The sequence below is a fragment of the Octopus bimaculoides genome, chromosome 29 (assembly GCF_046866305.1).
Source record: "Octopus bimaculoides isolate indiv1 chromosome 29, ASM4686630v1, whole genome shotgun sequence".
Taxonomy (NCBI): domain Eukaryota; kingdom Metazoa; phylum Mollusca; class Cephalopoda; order Octopoda; family Octopodidae; genus Octopus; species Octopus bimaculoides.
The window spans coordinates 3,863,386-3,885,727 of record NC_142956.1 but is presented as its reverse complement, the minus strand read 5'-3'; the positions used below and the strand labels follow the sequence as shown (position 1 = coordinate 3,885,727).

At 37.8% G+C, this 22,342-nt stretch overlaps 1 protein-coding gene across 8 annotated transcripts in view; it reads right to left on the bottom strand.

Moving 5' to 3' along the window:
• Nucleotides 1–20,353, bottom strand: part of LOC149130297 (uncharacterized) — a 43,135-nt gene extending 22,782 nt beyond the window's left edge. For all 8 annotated transcript variants that reach the window (XM_089345203.1, XM_089345204.1, XM_089345205.1 and 5 more), the window contains exons 1-5: nucleotides 20,240–20,353; nucleotides 12,022–12,107; nucleotides 8,566–8,717; nucleotides 2,936–3,092; nucleotides 965–2,139 (exon numbers count right to left, since the gene is read on the bottom strand). In XM_089345203.1, the coding sequence (XP_089201329.1) occupies nucleotides 965–2,139; nucleotides 2,936–3,092; nucleotides 8,566–8,717; nucleotides 12,022–12,105 (1,568 nt within the window). In that variant the 5' untranslated portion in view covers nucleotides 12,106–12,107; nucleotides 20,240–20,353. The remainder of the gene's footprint in view (nucleotides 1–964; nucleotides 2,140–2,935; nucleotides 3,093–8,565; nucleotides 8,718–12,021; nucleotides 12,108–20,239) is intronic.
• Between the last annotated feature and the right edge of the window lie 1,989 nt (nucleotides 20,354–22,342).

The following is a 22,342-nucleotide window of genomic DNA, read 5'->3' as shown; positions in this document are numbered from 1 at the left end:
TGCAAAAATCGATGAACAGGGGAGAAGCCCTGCAAAACAAAGATGCACCACGTGGTAATAGGACCACACCCAAAGATGCCGGTTGGCAGACTGATGCCTGAGTATCACATCAAGTGGCTTCTAGCAGCAGAAGCCTAAACTTCAATGGCTTTGCCCCACAGAGAACGTTTCCGGTTACTTTTGGGTACCCCCTCGTATATTCGACATGCTCTCTACATTATAGACCAACGATATATATACACACCTGAGTAAACACAGCAATCTATATATGGTACGATGAACAACTGTTATATAGCCACGACATTTAGGATGGAGAGAAGCGTTAATGTGGATTATAAAGACCCCAGTACATGACTGGTATTGTATTTTATCAGCTTAGCAAAGATGGAAGGACAAGGTGACCTTGGCAGGATTTGAACTCAGAACAGAAAGGGTGGTAAATAAATACCACAAGGTATTTTGCCCAACAGTAATCAGACACAACAACAGGAGAAAAGAGGGGGACAATTTATTAAATGAACCCCTGGATATTACTGGTACAGATTTTGACCCCAGGTTGTTAATAGATACTCTGGGAGGATTTGAACTTGGAACATAAACAGATCAAACTAAACACTGTAAGGGAATGATTCTGCATTTAGCCCAGGGTCAGAGGAAAGAGGAAAATTAAAAGAGAGGGGGGTGAGGTGTTTTACATGGAAAGAAAGAAAGAAAAGAGAGGATTTGAACTTGAAACGTTGAGGTAACGAAGGATGAGATGAAATAAAGAATCTAGTCAGGTAACAACAACAACAACAATACTAATTATGATGATTAATTAATGAAGTTAGATTACAGTGTCATTAGAGTGAGAGAGAGTTGAAGCATGACGACCCATGGTGGGATTATGACATGAAGGACTCAAAACAAGAAAACAAACATTAAAGAAACAGATTTGGATAATCCAAATCCATTGGGGACTTACTTTCGAACTGCCACATGTAAAGGTGTGTCACCGTTTTTGGTCATTTTATTGGCATCGATGCCATTTTGTTGTAGGAGAAGTTTTATGATGTCTGTGTGTCCCTCCTGAGAGGCAAGATGTAGAGGTGTCCAACCTCTGTTGTCCACAGCCCTGACATCAGTGCCATTCTGTTGTAGGAGAAGTTCTGCTGTGTCTGTGTGTCCACGAAGAGAGGCAAGATGTAGAGGTGTGCAACCATCGTTGGTCACAGCCCTGACATCAGTGCCATTTTGTTGTAGGAGAAGTTCTGTTGTGTCTGTATGTCCATAATAAGAGGCAAGATGTAGAGGTGTGCAACCATCGTTGGCCACAGCCCTGACATCAGTGCCATTCTGTTGTAGGAGAAGTTCTGTTGTGTCTGTGTGTCCACGAAGAGAGGCAAGATGTAGAGGTGTGCAACCATAGATGTCCACAGCCCTGACATCAGTGCCATTTTGTTGTAGGAGAAGTTCTGTTGTGTCTGTGTGTCCACGAAGAGAGGCAAGATGTAGAGGTGTCCAACCATAGATGTCCACAGCCCTGACATCAGTGCCATTTTGTTGTAGGAGAAGTTTTATGATGTATGTGTGTCCATTATAAGAGGCAAGATGTAGAGGTGTCCAACCATTGTTGGCCACAGCCCTGACATCAGTGCCATTTTGTTGTAGGAGAAGTTCTGTTGTGTCTGTGTGTCCCTCCTGAGAGGCAAGATGTAGAGGTGTCCAACCATCGTTGGTCACAGCCCTGACATCAGTGCCATTTTGTTGTAGGAGAAGTTCTGTTGTGTCTGTGTGTCCATGAAGAGAGGCAAGATGTAGAGGTGTCCGACCTCTGTTGTCCACAGCCCTGACATCAGTGCCATTCTGTTGTAGGAGAAGTTCTGTTGTGTCTGTGTGTCCACGAAGAGAGGCAAGATGTAGAGGTGTGCAACCATCGTTGGCCACAGCCCTGACATCAGTGCCATTTTGTTGTAGGAGAAGTTTTACGATGTATGTGTGTCCATTATAAGAGGCAAGATGTAGAGGTGTGCAACCATCGTTGGCCACAGCCCTGACATCAGTGCCATTTTGTTGTAGGAGAAGTTCTGTTGTGTCTGTGTGTCCATGAAGAGAGGCAAGATGTAGAGGTGTCCAACCTCGGTTATTTTTCTGATTGACCTAAAAAAGATAAACAATAAAGACATTAAAGATGGCGTCTAGTGGATGGGAGGGGGGGGGGGCAACGCAAAAATGAAAAATGTCAGAAAAAGAGAAAGAATCAGATTAATAAACAGGTGGAATGAAGGTGGAGTGGAGTAAATAAATGAGGTTTATATCGTATCTATACCTGCAGAGACATTATGTATGTGCATATATATATATATACACACACTTTCACACGAATATATATACATAAATACCTATATACACATGTGTTTTATATTTTCACTGATCACTTGTTTATGTATTTTTGTGTATATATGCGTTTATGTGTGTGTGTATATTTGTGTATGTATGTATAGGTCTCATTATCATCATCATCGTTTAACATCCGCTTTGCATGCTGGTATGGGTTGGACGGTCTGACTGAGGACTGGTGAGCTAGAGGCTGCACCAGGCTCAATCTGGTCTGGCAAAGTTTCTACAGCTGGACGCCCTTCCTAATGCCAACCACTCTGAGAGTGTAGTGGGTGCTTTTACATGCCAGCAGCATGAGGGCCAGTCAGGCGGTTCTGGCAATGACCACGCTCACGCCCAAAAGATAGGGTGTTTTTTAAAGGGTGGGGGTACAAAAGGAAGTCTTGCAGCAACTTTTATTTAAAAAATATGAATCGTCAGTCATGAGGAAACAAAATTTGGGGCACTAAACTGTACGTATATATCATATACATATAACACACACACACACACACATATATATATACATACCCTAATATACATATCTATATACACAAATATATATGTATTCGCTAACCTGTAAAATGGTATTTCCTTTGCTACTTAACAGGACTTCGACTACATCTTTATAGTTCTTCTCAACAGCCAGATGTAGAGGTGTGTTGCCCTGTGAGTCCTTCTTATTAACATTTGTTCCCCTGGAGACTAAGGAGGCCACAGCATCAATTTGATGGCTGAAATGAAAAAAACATAAACATCACAGACATTCACTTAGTAATTACATTAAATACAAACTCGTGTTCAAGTAAACGCATAAAAACCTATATATACATTACAGCCGCGTGTATATATATATATATATATATATATATATGCGTGTGTGCATGCATGTATAGACATACCTACACAAGTGTGCTCCCCCAACGAATTTGTTTCCCTGTAACTTCTAGAAAAAAGGATATTTTTTAATGAAATTTCTTTCACTAAAACCGTTTCAGATGGTGAAGATTCCACTTATATCGGAATTGAATATGAAGAAATTTTTTTAAATTGGTGGATTTTCAGATATACACTGATACACATCACAAAATGAAAATTGAACTTTGGAAAATAACCATGATGTGTGTCAGTATATATGTGTGTGTGAATCCATCAAAGTTTTAAAATGTTTCCATGTTAAATTCCGATATAATCCTAATCGACTTCATTTGAAAGGGATTTGTAGAAATTTTCACAGAAACAAAATAGACATTTTTCTGAAAGTTTCTGTAAGGATTTGGGTGAATTTTGAGAAAGTCAACTTCTCAACGTTTGAAAATTCGTTTTCACAACAAATTCCAATATAATTGGAATCTTCATCATCTGAAGCATTTTTGTCAAAGAATTTTCATTAAAAAAATATCCACCTATCTAAAAGTTATAAGGAAACAAATTCGTTGGGAGCCCACTTGTGTAGGTATGCCTGCCGGTGGTTTAACTGGTTGAAGTTAAACCACCGGCATGTATGTATGTATGGATATATATATGTATGTATGTATATATATATATATATATATAGAGAGAGAGAGAGAGAGAGAGAAATATAAGCAACAGAATATTTGAAAAACACTGAAATGCGTATAATCGTAATATACAGTAAACAAATGTGTACGTGTGTAGACACATATTAATAGGTGAAGGTATAATGTATAAATCTTTTTATCCCAGCGAGTGTACAATACAAAACAATGTTTACGTTGTTAGTATCTACATATTTGGTATACATTGAAAAAATATAGTTTCAATTGACACCAGCTTCAGTTTTAGCTTATACATACTTCACACAATGTATAGATTCTTCTAATGTCCACCAAATACTACATATAGCAGAATATACATACATAGATACGTATTAGAGAGATCCTCACAGATTATACAACTAAATAATCTAGGAAAATCCTTTTGTGAAAGATGGAATGTCTGAAAAGTATAGACAAACTAATCCAAGGCAGATTTCTCATCGTCTGCAAATGTAATGTTGTCATAGCAACTAACACAGACTAGGCAAGAGAAAGCTTGTTGTTAAGGGCAACGAGACGTATTTTTACCGCCAAAACAAACAGTGACCAACAAGGAAGTATGGCGGTCATAAAACACACATAAATGAATATATAAACACACATATAGGATCTTTACCTTAAAATAATTTTTTGTAACTGAACACTTTCAAATTTCGGACACTAGTAGAATGTGTCACATAAAACATCATTTACTCTAGGCGTTTTTGAGAAAATTGCCTATTTTCGAAGTTATTTCGTGTTAAAGTTGTCTTATTTCTGTAATTTCAACCAATCAATGACGTCAATTGAGGTGAAAACAATTACTGCTGTGGTTTGTCAACGAGACGTTTTGGCGGTGTATATTTAGTTTGTCACTGTTATTTCTGACATATTACCCTTTGGCCGACAGATTAAAAAAATAATTGTCACTGTTATTTATGACATATTTCATCTCAGTTATGTTTTTATAAATAAACGAGTGTATCTGAAGCATATTTACTTCATGGCACCACCACAATCATTCGTACATTTCTACTGCTTTTAGTTTGTTTTTTTTCCTATTTTTCAGCTACTATTTACGGAAAGACATTTTTGCCCCCTCCCTCTCCAATTCCTTCATTTTTCACATTTTTCCGTAACTCTAAACCTAAAATCCGAACCCTAACCCTAATCCTAAAACCCTAACTCTAGCCTTAACCCTAAAAGCTTAAAGCTAAAACCAGTACAAACGCACGAACGATGTCATAAATAATAGTGACAAACGAAATATACACCGCCAAAAGTTGTTGTTGACAAACAATAGCAGTAATTTTATTCAGCTGAATACACGTCATTGATTGGTTGAAATTACCGAAATACGATAACTTTTAAAATATAAACTTTTCTCAACACCACTAAGAGTAAAAGATGTTTTATATGACACTTTCTACCAGTGTCCAAAGTTTGAAAGTGTTTAGTTCCAAAAAATTAACTTCTCAATGTGCCGTTCAAAAGGAAAAGATCTGGTGTTTGTGTGTACAGGTGTGTGTGTGTGTGTGCAAAATTCTGTCTGCTTGTGTGTAGCTGTGTGTGTGTGTGTGTGTGTGTGTGTGTGTGTGTGTGTGTGTGCTTGTGAGTCTGTGTTTGTGTGTACAGGTGTGTGTGTGCAAAACGAAAATAAAATGCAAGATTTTAACTTCCAAACGTCTCTGCATCCAAGGGTTTCCTGATTCATACTAACAAGAATTCAATTACTGGCCTGTAATAATACATTTCAAAACAAATAATATAAACGAAAAAAAAAATTAATAAAACGTAACTATGAATCTGATCATAAAAATCGCCCACAAACATAAAAAAAAAATAAACCAAACCACATGGTTCCGGGTTCAGTCCCACTGCGGGGCACCTTGGGTAAGTGTCTTCTACTATAGCCTCAGGCCGACCAAAGCCTTGTGAGTGGATTTGGTAGATGGAAACTGAAAGAAGCCTGTCGTATATATGTATATGTGTGTGTGTGTGTTTGTGTGTCTGTCCCCCCCCCCCCAACATCAATTGACAACTGATGCTGGTGTGTTTACGTCCCTGTAACTTAGCGGTTCAGCATAAGAGACCGATAGAATAAGTACTAGGCTTACAAAGAATAAGCCCTGGGGTCGCTTTGCTCGACTAAAGGCGATGCTCCAGCATGGTCGCAGTCAAATGACTGAAACAAGTAAAAGAGTAAAAGACTAAAGAGCAGGAACAAAATTGTAGCACTCACCCCCCCTACACACACACGGAACGCCAACCTCAAAAGAACTTCCTTGATCCAATCGCGCTCTCTCTGTCTCGCTTTTACGCCGACTTGAAAAGATACCCTTCCCCCCCACCACATATATAAAAAAAATTTTTAATTTTATAGAAAGCGACGATCTTCTTCAAATGTAGACAAAAGCACGTGCTCCAGTTTGACAGTAACGGTACTCATACCATAATTTTTGGGACCGGTCTGAACGGCAAAGAAGGAAACAACAGTGGAAAACTTTTAAAAAGTGGGTATCATAAGTAAAAAGTTATAAAAAAAAAAGGAGAAAACCGGTGGGTCGAACACGAACCCGGAAATATATCAATTTATAATTTCATAATTCGTTCCGATTTCATTATAATGTGCAATTTCATTCGATCAATTTCATCCAATTTCATTATATTTGATTTTTAACCAAGGTATAACCCCAACCCCTAAACCCTTTTGTTTTGTTGTGTCCTTGTGCTGTCCCCTCTGTGTCATGGCCTGTGTGCCAAATAAAAGAAATAACTCATACTGTAATTTTGCCACCAACATGTCAGGGTCTTTTGGAATTAAGAGAGGTACGTAAAAAAATTCGATATTTTGCTCACACACACACACACACACACACACAACAAAATGGTAATTCGTATTTAGAAAGTTGATCCTCGGTTTGGCTGTTGTTTCTAGCTTGGCAGATTTCCAGTTGGGGTGGATTTAAATTTTAAAATTCTTTCTTTGGTAACTCGTATTAAAATTTTGAAACGTGTTTCTAACAAGTCAGGTTTTCTGTTTAGATGCTTTTTGCGTCTGCTATTTTATAATTTAAGCATGCATGAAACATTAGTAGATTTAACACTTTACTTTCACATCTTGTCATAGGGCGGTGGGGAGGGGTGTTCATTTATTTTCTATTTTTGAAATATTATTTTCCAGAATCATAATCTCTGTATTTTTTTGCATATTTTGCCAAAAAATTTTTTTGAAAAAGTGAAAATTTAAGAAATTGGGGAATGGGGTTGGGTGGGGAAAGTGAAAGTTTGAAATGCAGATTTCATGGTGGCAATTCTAGGATTGTAATAGAATCACACTGAGTCCTAATTCAATCATTACCTGTTGTGTTGTGGAAGAGGTAGACTCAGAAAGGGTGAAGTGGTGAGAAATGATCAGAGGAGATGACAAAACACTGGCAATTTGGTGTGCTTGAGAAGAACCACCCAGCAAAGTAAAATCCATATCCATTTCTCAACTCCCTCTTTCTCCCACAATCCACCCATGAGCACCATTGCTGATTCCACTTCCCATCCATTCACACTCACGTGTCCAGCTTCCTACCTGCACACAATATGCCCTTGTTAAATCAGCTCCCCACATGTAGCTCCCACATACCCTTTCAAATCTTGTGAACTAATCCACCAAACCACCCTCCCTAATCCCCAGTGTACCCTACTTTATACACCACCCAGTAACTTGGATGTATGGCCCCTGCTCCCTCTCTGTCACATCCTCACTATCTTTCCCCTCCTCTGTCTTCTCCATCTGAAGGAGCCATGTCCCTCCTCTAATGCAAGACACCTTTCTCTCCCGCAACACTAGCTCCTCCACCAGTCGAGAGGTCTTTGTCTTGCAAATTAATTGATTGGTGACCTCACTGGTTCTGATGGCATGTAAAAGGCATCCAGTACACTCTGTGAAGTGGTTGGTGTTAGGAAGGTCGTCCAGCCATAGAAACCAAACCTAAGCAGACAGTAGTGTTTGGTGTGGTCTTCTGACTTGCCTGTTCCTATCAAACCCTCCTACCCATGCCAGCATGGAAAAGGAACGCTCAACAATGATGATGATGATGTGTGTGTAACATTCCGGAACAATTTGTGACTGCAGAAGCTATAAAAACTAACAAGAACTTCAAAATATGTTTTATTGTCCAGAGATGACCTTATGAAGCACAATTCAAAATACATCTCAAAATGTGTTGAGTAAGTTGCAGATGGAGGTGAGAAATAATTTTTGTAAGAAATTTACAGATTATTTACTGCCAAAACAAGCTGTAGAATCTTTCTTCTTGTTTTAGATCTCAAATAACATTTTCTTTGGAGAAAAATTGATCGATCGCTCCATAATCAATATGAAGAGAAGACACTGAATCACACTGGGTCAATCTTAAGAATTGTTGGATCTCAAAGAATATCTCCAAAGCAAAAATAATCTGTTTTGACAACAAATAACGAAAAAGATTTTTGTGATTCAATAAAGAGGATGATGGAGAAAATGAGAAAAAGATGTTATTTGGTTATTACTATCATGTTGTCATCGTGACACACTGCCACTATTATGGCATCTTTGGATATTCAATTTGTCTGGAATTGCAAGACATTTCGAAACAAAAGCAGATCTGAAGATTTTGGTTAATTCAAGCCTTACTTTTTAACAGCATAATGCAACGCTGTCAGACCATCTTCGTCAGTGATGTTGAGATCAGCTCCTGAGTCTGCCAATAAGGTTATTAACCTTTCGTTGCCTTGTTCACAAGCAGCCATAAGGAACGTAACGCCGGCTGAAGATGTTTGGTTAACCTGAAGAGAAGAAAGAGAAAACATGTGAAATATATTAAAGGAGAGAGAGAGAGAGGAGGAAAGAAGAGAGAGAGAGAAAGGAGAGAAGAGAGAGTAAAGAAGATGCAGTAGTGAAAGAAAGGGATATGAAAGAGAAAGAAAGAAAGATGTAGACATACATACACATGCATGTACACACATACACACACACCAGTACGCAGCATGAAATAAAATGCCTTGCTGAAGAATATAACAGACAGCCCAGGCTGGGAATCAAACTCACTATCTCCTGATTGTGAGCCTGATGCCCTAACCATTGAGCCATTCACCTTCATATGCATATGCACACATACAAACACACACGCATGTGTGTGTATGTATGTATGTATAGTTTCAGTCATTCAAGTCCTACCACTGGTCTAAGTGCAGCAAAGCTACAACTTCAAATTCTCACAAACATTTAACTTAGACATTGTTACCTAATTAAATTACTATATCCATACTTTGTTATATATATACTGATATGTATGCATGTATATATGTATAGGTTATGTCTCCAATCTGGTACGCTCATTTTGTCCAGAATACCAAACTACTGGAAGCTGTCCACAGATGTACAACCATACAATTAGCCTCTTTAAATCACTTATCATTTTTTAAATATATTGCTTCTCCATGCATTGACACACAGAAATTTTTCATTTCTAGCAACTCACTCGATAGAATCCCACAAGATTATCCCTCATCTTTCAGTAACAGCTTTGACTACTTCTAGAATTTAATATCTTTACCACTCTCAGATATGCTTATAAAATTTTTAAAAACCCATTCCAGTTTCCATGATATCAGAAACAATATTTTATGCTCAGAATTGTCAAGGCATGGAATAAACTATCTACACCGGTTATTAGCACTCAGAACACTGTAACCTTCAAAAACACAACACTTTCTGTAATTCAGAAACACTGGTTCCTATGCACCCTTTCCTTTTTATGGTTCTTTCACTGCTCCCTTTTCTTTCTTTATATGTTTTATCCCATTTACTATGACATGCACTTTAGACGACCATTGGTGTCTTTCTTTACATGACTTGTGCTCTCTGTCTTTTCATAGAAATGGACAGAGCAATATCGAGAGAAATCAGTACAAATATACCGTTTCATGGTAGATGGAAGAGTCTTTCTTATGAAACATAAGATGTCTGTCTTAGTTACAACCTCACTTTTGTCTGACTGAAGGGAAAAAAATCAGTTGAGAAAATCCTCCAGTTTATTACTGGTATCTGTGATATCAATTATGAATTGAAGAGAACACTGACAAGATTTCAAACGTGGTATCTGATAGGAGACACACAGGTAAATAACAGAAACCATCTAAACAAAGCAACCGTAGGGATTAGACCATAAGATGGTGTATAAAGTAATTGAACAGGTGAAGTGCTATAAAGGGTCAAAACCTCAGAAATAATTGTGGAGATTCTAAATATATCTGACAGGATTTTAGTTTTATATTCCCTGGTAAAACTCATGAAATTCTACACTGTGTTATCACTGATGTCTGGCGTAGTAGCGCTTCCATTTAATGCTATAATGATGAAGGAGCTTTAAGAGCCGGCAAGAGAAGAACAGGATGTTTGAAATGAAGCATGGATCTTCAGATGTCATATATCTGGTGAAACAGCAACATGAGATCATCTTGAAAAAGAATAAAAGCAAATCTACAAGAAAGGTTTGAGAGAAATATCCCACATTCTATTGGCTGTAGAGCACAGGTAAATCAGGGTGAAAAAGGCTCAGAAAGACTGTTCAGTTCATACATAAGCTCAAGGAAAAGACTGAAAATCTATTTATGCTAATCACTGAATGTATTACAAAGTAATTATTTGTGATTAGATATCTGTGACAACTTTGGAATGAGACCAACCACAGCTAAATATGTGCAACTATGGAAAAATAGACACAAAAGAAAAGAAACAATGGAGAAAATAAGAAATATTATGAAAATAGTGATCAGAATTTTGAGCTTAAATGAGGCAGCAGTATCAGGGCTTACTTTAGTTTGTAGCCATACAATATGTAAGAAGGTGTGAGTGGTTCATACACAACTGTATTACAGCTGTACAAACAACACTATCAACTTTACCTTGAGGAAAACACCTATCTTCACTAACTGGCAGACATTCATCCACCATTGAAATACATGTATGATGGTCATTAATAAAATAAAGGATGTTTTGTCTGCATTTCACCATTTGTCAGCTGTCTTCCCTCCTGAATTAAAAGAAGCCACATTTTCTGGTCTCTTACCAAGAGAATCCCTATAGATCTTAAAAAATCATTCCACCCATCACTCCCTAACCATGATGGTTCTATACCAGTGCTTCTTAAACTTTTTAATTATGGCCCCTTTTTATTTACTAAGAGTTTTTCAATGCCCCTTTTCTTGCTATGATTCAATATCCCTCATTTTTAATGTTCTCAAAGGTCATATTAATTTACCTCTGGGTCCTAGTCTTGACATGGGTGACTACTTGCCACAGCACCACCCCACAATAAGTGAACATTTGATGCATCACCCCTTCACTTTAGTTTCTCATCCAAACTCAACTACACATTGAGCTTCATATATTTGTACCACCATAGCCTTCTTGTCACCTTGGTCCTTATAAAATTTTCCACAATCCCTACCCAAGGGTAGTACTACTATGTTAGAGAAGCCCTGTTTTATAATTCCTGCTGATAGTGTCCTGTCTGCTGACTACCAGCCAGTCATTCTAACTTCCAGAATTTCAATTATGAAGTAAAATGTCATAAACAGACATCATCTTTGTCCCTTTCGGTATCTTTCTCTATTCAATGAGCACCAGTACAGTTCTATAAAGCTGGTTCAAGCAGGGGTCTGATTCCTATGCGACTCCCCAGTGTTTTGGTATGTTTGACAACTTCTGCAAAAGAAATGTTGTAGCCCTTGGCATTGGTAAAACCTTTGACTGTGTATGGCAAGAGAATTTCTTGACAAAGTCACCATTCATCTATAGGATCCATCTGTCCCCCATCTCTTGGACTGAATATTTCCTGCCAGAATACTCCATTGCAGTGTGTGAGGATGGGTTTCTCTCTCACTCACAGTCTATCAATTCTGGCATGCCTCAATGTCTGGTTGAATATTCATAAAAAGTGACAATGATGAGAATTAGAAGAAAGAGGTAAAGAAAGAAATGAAATATTATGGACAAATATATGTGGTTACTTAGGAACGTTTAATATTGTGCATAAAATAATAAACAAACATTTAACATTGAGGAAGCAATATAAAGTAAACTTACTTTTTCAGGCTGTTTTTCAATAAATCTTTTGACATCTTCAAAGTCCCCAGTTCGAATGTTGCTTATAATCTTATCTACATCCATGTCTTTTGAATAAAAAGGAAAGTAAGATAGTTTTTAAAAACTTATAAAATGAGGTAAAGAGCAATTTAAAGAAGACTGTGTGGATCTTTTTTAAAACGGGGGCCACATTTTTCATTAACGAAACACTTTGAAACTTGGAACACTGGTAGAATGTGTCATATAAAACATCTTTTTCTCTTAGTCTTCTTAAAAAAAAAAGAAATCCATAAGTTATTCCATGTGAAAGTTGTCGTATTTCTGTAATTTCAACCAATCACTGACGTCCATTCAGCCGATATACATTAAGTGCCGACTACATAAACAAACGATTCTGAAACAATTAACCCTAACCCTAACCCTAACTCTAACCCTAACCCTAGGGTTAGGGTTAGGGTTAGGGTTAAAGCAAATTTAAAATGAAAAAAGCAAATAAAACGAAGGTATGGAGATTAAATATGCTTTACATCGCTTAATCAGCCAAAGGAGTAAAATGTAAACAACTGAATACTTGTCAGTGATTGGTTGAAATTATCGAAATAAGACAATTTTTTACATGAAATAAATTGGAATACAAAAATATTTTTCTGTTCTATAACACAAAATAGATAAGTATACGAAGTTTGAAAGTCTTTCGGTACCAAAAACACTACGTAAAACATTAATGAAAAATGTGGCCCCCGTTTTAAAAAAGATCCGACTGTGTTTCTCAAATCTCCCATGAAATGACAGAAATATTAAAAACTTCAGCTTATCTCAAGTATTATTTATAGCTGAATGTTCTTCTTGACACTAATAAACCTAACAACAGTCATTGTGTTGTGTCTCTTGGTTTGCTACATTGCTGTGCTTATCACATTCTCATTGGTCACACACACACACACACACACATGCATGTGTGTGTGTGTGTGTTTACATTTGCTGTCTCTGACAATTTCTTAGCTATGGGTGATTAGATTGTTATCATTTCTCCTGTTGATGAATAGACCATTGGAATAAGAGATCCCTAACTCGAGCAACAAGTAAGGATTAAGGACATGAATGGGATCCAGAAGTTTTAAAGAATGCATCGAATGTATATTCATCTAACCCATGCTAGCATGGAAAATAGACGTAAAAATGGTTGCCATACATGCATATACATACATATGTACTTCTATGTATATGCATATGTATACATGTGTGTGTGTGTGTGTGAAGGTGTAGAGCCTAGTGGTCAGGGTGTTGTACTCACAGTGGGTAGATTGTGGGTTCAATTCCCATACTGAGCAGTACATTGTATTCTTGAGCAAAATACTTCATTTCACTTTGCCACAGTCCACTCAGCTGTAAATGGATCACCCTGCAACAGACTAGTCTTATGATCAGGGGGAACAGACATTGGCCTGCTGGCATAGCCAGTGGGGTGGCATCGTTTGAAAGATGAAATGATGCAAAGCATATTTTGACCGGGGATGTGTAACATCATCTGATACTCTGGTCAATCATATGACCATGTGAAATATATATATCTATATATATATATATATGTATATAAAAGAGACCACTATAGTGGACTGTTAATGTGCTAGAAAAAGATCACTTAGAAATTCTCAAAGAAAGATTTAGCGGAGCAAAAACAGGTGGGTGAGACTAGTGAAAATTATAAATACCCCGGTTATCTGTAGACTATGGTCTCATATATATATATATATATATATTAGGGATAGATAAAAGAAAAGTCATGTAAGTAGTTTTATACATATATCATCATCATCATCATCATCATTTTAACATCTACTTCCCATGTTGGATGGTTTGACAGAGGATTGGCAAGCCAGGAGGTTGTGCCAGGCACCAATCTGATTTCGCAAGGTTTCTACAGTTGGATGTCCTTCCTAAGGCTAACAACTCTGAGAGTGTAGTGGGTGCTTTTTATGTGCCACCAGCATGGGACCCAGTCAGGAGGCACTAATATCAACCACGCTCGAATGGTGCTTTTTATGTGCCAGCAGCAACAGGTACCAGTCAGGTGGCACTGGCATCTGAAACGCTTAAACGGTGGTTTTTACATGTCACCAGCATGGGAGTCAGTCAAGAGGCACTGGCATCGATCATGCTCGAATGGTGCTTTTTACATGTCACCGACATGGGTGTCTGTCAGGCAGTACTAGCATCAGCCACAACTAGGATTTCACTTGGTGCAACAAGACTTCACAAGCACAGCATATTGCCCGATGATTGATGGGAACTTTCAAAGGAGCCAATTATTCAACATTGGCCACAGCTATGATCTCACTTGGCTTGTCGGCTCTTCTCAAGTACAGCATATCTCCAAAGCTCCCAGTCACTTGTCTTTGTCTCTGTGAGGCCTAATGTTCAAAGGTAATGCTTCACCACTTCATCCCATGTCTTCCTAGGTCTACCTCTTCCACAGGTTCCTTCCACAGTTAGGGAGTGGCACTTCCTCACACAGCTGTCTCCATCCATATGTGACACATGACCATACCAGCACAGTTGCTTCACTTGCACACTACATCTGATGCTTCTTATGTCCAACTTTTCTCCCAGGGCGATTACACTCTGTCGAGTATGCACACTGACACTACACATCCAGTGGAGCATACAAGCTTCATTTCTTTCAAGCCTACATATGTCCTCAGTAGACACAGCCCATGTTTCACTACCGTGTTAGAATGGCAGTTTGCACAAAGGCATCATACAGTCTACATTTCACTCTGAGTGAGAGGCCGTTTGTTATCAGCTGAGGTAGGAGCTTTGTGAACTTTGCCCAGGCTATTCTTATTCTAGCAGCTACGCTCTCTGAGCATCCACCCCCGCTTTTAACTTGGTCACCTAGATAATGGAAACTATCAACTACTTTTAGTTTTTCCCCCTGGCATATGATGGAATCTTCTTTTCTGCACATCTTCAGTATTTATTGTCCCTGTGCATCTGCTACATCCCCAAAATATCTTCCCAGTTAGCCTACCTTTGATATTGCTGCACCTCTTATGTGTCCATAGCTCAAACTTGGTACATCTTATGGAGTTTCTACCCACGCATTTTCTACATATACACATATGCATATAATATATGCATATACATACATACATGCATATACATTCATCATTATCATCATCATCATCGTTTAACGTCCGCTTTCAATGCTAGCATGGGTTGGACGATTTGACTGAGGACTGGTGAACCAGATGGCTACACTAGGCTCCAATCTGATTTGACAGAGTTTCTACAGCTAGATGCCCTTCCTAACGCCAACCACTCCAAGAGTGTAGTGGGTACTTTTACGTGCCACCGGCACGAAGGCTAGTCAGGCAGTACTGGCAACGGCCACACTCAAAATGGTGTATTTTACGTGCCACCTGCACAGGAGCCAGTCCAGCGGCACTGGCAACGATCTCACTCGAGTGTCTTTACACGTACCACCGGCACAAGTGCTAGGAAGGCGACTCCGGACACAGGTGCCATCACGGTTTCGCTTTCGCTTGCCCCAACAGGTCTTTGCAAGCCGAGTTTAGTGTTCAATGAAAGAGACGTTGGCATGGGTGCCAGTCGTCGAATTTAGTTCAATTTCGATTTCACTTGCCTCAACAGGTCATCGCAAGCGGAGTTTTGTGTCCAATGAAGGAAGGTACGCATAAGTGGACTGGCTACATCCCTGGCAGAGGCCTTGGATTTAGGTCTCACTTGGCCTGCCAGGTCTTCTCACGCACAGCATATTTCCAAAGGTCTCGGTCACAAGTCATCTTCACTGCCAGATATTTTGAGCATCTCTGCTGTGATTCCTGATGGGCCGGGGGCTTTCCCTGTCTTCATACTCTTAATTGCTTTATCTACCATGGTACTGTCAATTCGGATAGCTGGTTCCTCTGTTGGGACGACATTCGGCAGACTCTCTTCCTCCCATTCATTCTCGTTATTGAGCGACCTTTCATAGTGGTGTCTCCAAACCTCTTTCTTTGCCACCTCGTTTAGTGCAAGCGTACCATCATCCATGCGAACACATTTCTCTCCTACAACATGTGTGTACATATAGGAGCACTCTGTTAGTTATAATGACAAGGGTCCCAGTTGATACGATCAACGGAACAGCTTGCTAATGAAACTAACATGCAAGTTGCTGAGTAATCCACAGACACGTGTACCCCTAACATAGTTATCGGGGAGATTCAATATGACACAGAGTGTAACAAGGCTGACTCTTCGAAATACAGGTACAACTCATTTTTGCCAAGTGAGTGGACTGGAGCAACATGAAATAAAGGGTCTTGCTGAAGAACACAACATGTCGCCGGAAATTGAACTCATGACCTTGCAATTGTGAGTCGAATGCCCTAACAACTAAACCACATGCCTTACACACTATATATATATACGATACATATAAATATATACAGTATATATATGGTCTCTGAATAAGTTACCTCTGTCAGCTCTTCTATGAATATTGGCTAACGGAGTGTATACAGAGGAAGAATATTTCTTGATACTCATGTAAATGTATGTATGTGTGTGTGTGTGTGTGTGTGTGTGTGTGTGTGTGTGCGTGTGTAAGAGAGAGAAAGATAGACAGAGAGTGTGTATTTGTGTATGTATGTAAATGCCTGTATATTCGAGTGTTTATGTATGTATGTATGTATGCATGTACATATATATATATATATATGTATGTATGTATGTATGTATGTATGTATGTATGTATGTATGTAAGTGTCTTGCCCTGCCTTGGTCCCTCAAACCACTGGTTGGATTAAAGTCTCATAAGCGACAGAGTTGAAAAACAATCAAAATAAATTCTGGTAGAGTCTCCTTGTACTTGAGCGAGACCCTTCATTTCATGTTGCTTCATAACTAAGAAAGTATTACCAGCCTCCACAGGTCAAGAATCCTTCATCCACAATGTGCCACTGGCTCAAAGGATGTGAGAATTGAGGAGGCTTCTATATCTTCTAATGAACAATTATTTGCCTAAACTATTAACAAAAGTAGGGTTCATGATATGAACACATATTCGTTTAAAGCAGGGCTTCTCAACTAGGGTCCACATGACCCTCGGGCGGCCATACAAGATTTTGCTTGTTAGAATTTATGTGCAGTAGTAAATTGGTCATACACAAAATATTTTAGCAATGTCTTTTATACAATTATTAATAATATTTAATTATCAAAATATAAAAGGATATTTTAAAAGCTGAATGACTATGAGGGTCAATCTGAGTAAAATTGGAACCAAAGGGGTCATTAGGTAAAAAAAATGGTCAAGGACCACTGATTTAGATTGACAGTACAATGTAAAGATTTTACACACACACACACACATGTATATTTATATAAATATATATATATATATATATAAATATATATATATATACATATATATATGTTTATTATTATTATTGAAAACTGATTGGGGCACAGTATCTTTTATTCCCTTTGTCCACTCATGTATACACACACACACACACACACACACATATATACATACATATACATATATATTTTTTCTATAAACTCCTACATATATGTGTATGTGTGTGTGCATATATTACACGTATGTATTTGTTGACCATCCCCAAGTATAACAATACACACACACACACACATATATGTGTGTGTGTGTGTGTGTGTGTGTGTGTATATATGTATATATGTATGTATTTATATATATGTGTGTGTGTGGGTGTATGTGTGTGTGAATCTATATATGTCGAAATGAATCCGTTTGGGTGTGCCTCTGCACACAAGTGGGTGGGGATGCAAGTGTACTAATGTGTTAATGTGTATCCGCAGGTTGGTATGTAGTTGGATGCATCTATAAATGGTGCCACCACAAACCCCAGTGCTGCTTGATTATTGTACCCAGAATCTCTTGCTGGTCACCTGATTTGTTATCTACTTGCCCGCCTGTCTCCCCTCTCTTAAGGGGGCATGTAAGTACAGCCTATATCCCCAAACTCTGGTCGATTCTTAACCCCCATTCTCATCAACACCAGTCAACAATTGTGTTTCTGGAGGTCGTGTTCCCACCCTACCTTCTCCTGATATATATATATATATGTGTATATATATATAGATATAGATATAAATATATAATATATATATTATACACACACACACACACACACACACACACATATATATATATATATACATATATGCTATATCGATACATAACATAGACACACACACACATATATATGCGAAGGCATGTGGCTTAGTGCTTAGGCTGTTGCACTCCCAATTGCTTGACGATGGGTTCAATTCCCTGACTGGGTGGTGCATTGTGTTCTTGAGCAAGACACTTCATTTCACGTTGCTCCAGTGCTCCCCTCACAAAACTCCTTGTAATGCTAAAGATGACCTGAAAGCAAGGATTATGGCAGCATTCACCTTGAGATTGATTAAGCAAGGACATCCGTGAGAAGAGTTGCAGGAGATTCTGAAGTCATCTGGAGGCAATGGCTGAAGCCAATGGCGATTTTATTGAATAAATTTATTCTTTAGTAAGTCAAGATATTTTGGTGAATATATCTGTTAAAATGAGATGTCAGTGTTATTTTCATTTTTGTGTAATGTAGACAACAATATACGCAATTCACCCTGTATATACACATCTTTCTGTCTGTCTGTCTGTCTATCTATCTATCTCTATATGTATGTATGTATCTATGTATGTACGTATGTATGTATGTAAGTAAATGGTCTGAAGAAAATGCAATTTCATGCAAAAAAATTCACAGCTCTCTGTTATCATCCAGCATCTTGCTTTGATTCCACAACAAAAATACTTTGGGCCAAAATGGAACAGCATTTCCAGGGTGAAACACAGTACGTGATCTAGGGATTGATGTGAGCAATGATGCCCTCTTCCATTACATATCACAATGATGTTGGCAATGTACACATGAATAACTGGCTGGATTAGGAGAACTTACAGAAAAATAGACCAGGAAATTATACTAGTCCTATGGAGGACAATTGTCCTCAGCTGCCTGAACTACTGTGGTCAGTTGTTGTAATCTTATAGCATCAGATTAATAGCGGAACTCGAGGCAGTTCAGTGGTGCTACACCAGGAGAACTGCATGAATGGAACAGTTGAGTGACTGAGAAAGACTTGAAGTGAAGATGAGAGAGACATGCAATGATATACAGCTGAAAATTATAAGTATATACGTATACACAAACCTACGCACATGCACACATATACACACATAGATATATATATATATATGTTATGAAAATACATAGACACAGGTGTGGCTGTGTGGTAAGATGAAATGCCTTCTATTATAGCTATGAACTGACCACACTTGTTGTTTTAATTGGTGGAAACTGAAAGAAGCCCATCATATATCTGTGTGTGAGTATACATGTTTTTGTGGGAGTGTTTACCCCCAAACCCCACTTGACAGCTATTGCTGGTTTGTTTATCTCCCAATAAGGTCAACAATTCTGTGTAAGAGATGGATTAAATAAGTACCAAGCTTAAAAATATAAGAACCGTGGACGATTTGCTCCTCCAAAACATGTTAAGACTGTGCTACATCATAGCTGCTGCCTTATGATTGATGCAAGTATGTATAGGTATGTCTATATATATATTATATATGTGAATATATATGTGTATGTATATATAATATACATATATAAGTGCAGGAGTGGTTGTGTGGTAAGTAGCTTGGTTACCATCCACATGGTTCCGGATTCTGTTCCACTACGTGGCACCTTCGGCAAGTGTCGTCTACTATAGCCTCGGGCGGACTAAAGCCTTGTGAGTGGATTTGGGAGACGGAAACTGAAAGGAGCTTATCCTATATATACATACACACATACATACATACATACATACATATATATATATATATATATATATATATATATATATATATATATATATATGTATGTATATGTATGTATGTATATGTATTTGTGTGTGTGTTTATGTTTGTGTGTCTGTGTTTGTCGTCCCAACATCGCTTGACAACCGATGCTGGTGTGTCGGCAAAAGAGACCGATAGAATAAGTACTAGGCTTACAAAGAATAAGTCCTGGGGTCGATTTGTTCGACTAAAGGCGGTGCTCCTGCATGGCCGCAGTCAAATGACCGAAACAAGTAAAAGAGTAAAGAGAATATGACAAGAAAATGTTTTCTTTACCTTGAATCAGAAGTTTTCAGTTGGATAAGTTTGTGTTTTAAGGTTTTCAGCTGAGTAAGCTTGTTTCGAGGTTTTCAGTTGGAGACGTCGAGCTTGAAACTCTCTCGCTGCTATGAATAAATCGATTTCAGTTTCCTAGTTATATATTTGTAATAAGCAGGAGGTAAGTCGTCTCAGCCAATAAGGTTAATCATTGTTTTTCGGGGAATTTTATCTATCTATACATTCTATCTTCTTTTGTTCACTCAATATCACGCCACTCCTTAACTGACCTGAATTTCTTTAACCTTGAATGTTGTTTACAATTTTTCCTCTCAAAGTATAATTCAATTGCATTTAGTATGACCTCAGCTTTTCATAATTGTTTGAAAAACTATGTGCATGTATGTATGTATGTTTTTAATCTAACCAGACTGAAATTCAAAACGAAGGTTTTTTACATCACTCATTACTCTTCTACTTGTTTCAGTCATTTGACTGTGGTCATGCTGGAGCATCACCTTTAGTCGAGCAAATCGACCTCAGGACTTATTCTTTGTAAGCCTAGTACTTATTCTATCATTCTCTTTTGCTGAACTGCTAAGTTACGGGAACGTAAACACACCAGCATCGGTTGTCAAGAGACATTGGGGGGGAGACAAACACAGACACACAAACATACATATATATACATAAATATATATATATATATATATATATATACATATACGGATTCAGCGGAGCAAAAACAGGCAGGCTAGACCAGTGAAAATTGTACATACCTCAATTATCTGCAGACTATAGTTTCAAAATAGTTTCCTGGTATTAAATTGATATTAATTAATATCGAATTTTTACCATATTATGTTAATTAACCATAATCACATTTCTCAAAGCTGGTAAATTCAAAGCAGAAATTATTTTCTGCAGAGATATTTTCCGGATTCAGCGCGCCAAAACTAAGACTTTTGAATTTTAATCTTTATAATGGATAGAATCACGTGCACGTTTTCACTGGTTGAAGACAACTAGCACGAGATTGTGTTCGATTGTAAAAATATCGGCAATCTGTACTGAAGATAAATAGATACTTTTATTTTGGAAGTATTGATTTTGAAACTATATTCTGCAGATAATCGAGGTATGTACAATTTTCACTGGTCTAGCCCGCCTGTTTTTGCTCCGCTGAATCTGTATTTGAGAATTTTTTAAGTGAGCTTCTGGCATATTGACAGACCGGTCACTGGTCAATCTTATATACACAAGTACTATAATCTTTTTAGGATCTCCCAAAAAATTTTTTCATGAACCTTCTGATTCCTTTAATGTGCTAGTTTCCTGGTATTAAATTGATATTAATTAATATCGAATTTTTACCATATTATGTTATTTATATATATATATATATATATATATGTATATATATATATATATATATATATATATATATATATATATATATATATATATATATATATACATATAAATGAAAACAGATTCTTTCAGTTTCCGTCTACCAAATCCACTTACAAGGCTTTGGTCAGCCTGAGGCTATAGTAGAAGACACTTGCCCTAGGTGCCATGCAGTGGGACTGAACCCGGAATCATGTAGTTCGTAAGCAAGCTACTTACCACACAGCCACTCCTATGCCAAAAGTTCCTATTAGGGAATTTTATACGTTGACGATTGCGATGTGGTCAGCCATTCTGAAACAGGTCTGCAATCTCTTTTGACTTGGCTTGACCATCAACTTGCAAAAAGCAGTTGTAATGCATCAACTTGTGTGTAGTGTTGTTTGTAACCCCACTAAAGTTTTTGTTAAGGATAAGTTGCTTAAGGTTGTCGATTCGTTCATCTACCTTGGAAGCTCTGTTCCAAAATTAGGGAAATCTTCATACAGAAATACAGCTGTGAATTCAAAGGGCAGCAAAAGCATTTGGTGGATTGGAGTCCCGCATTTGGTGCCAGCGACATATAAATAAGAATACAAAGCTGGCTCTTTACAAATCATTTGTCTTACAATCCCTGTTGCATTCCTGTGAAACTTGGACTTGTTATGAAAGGCATTTTAAATTGTTAGAACAATTTCACCAAAGATGCCTTCATCACATTTTAAAAATTAA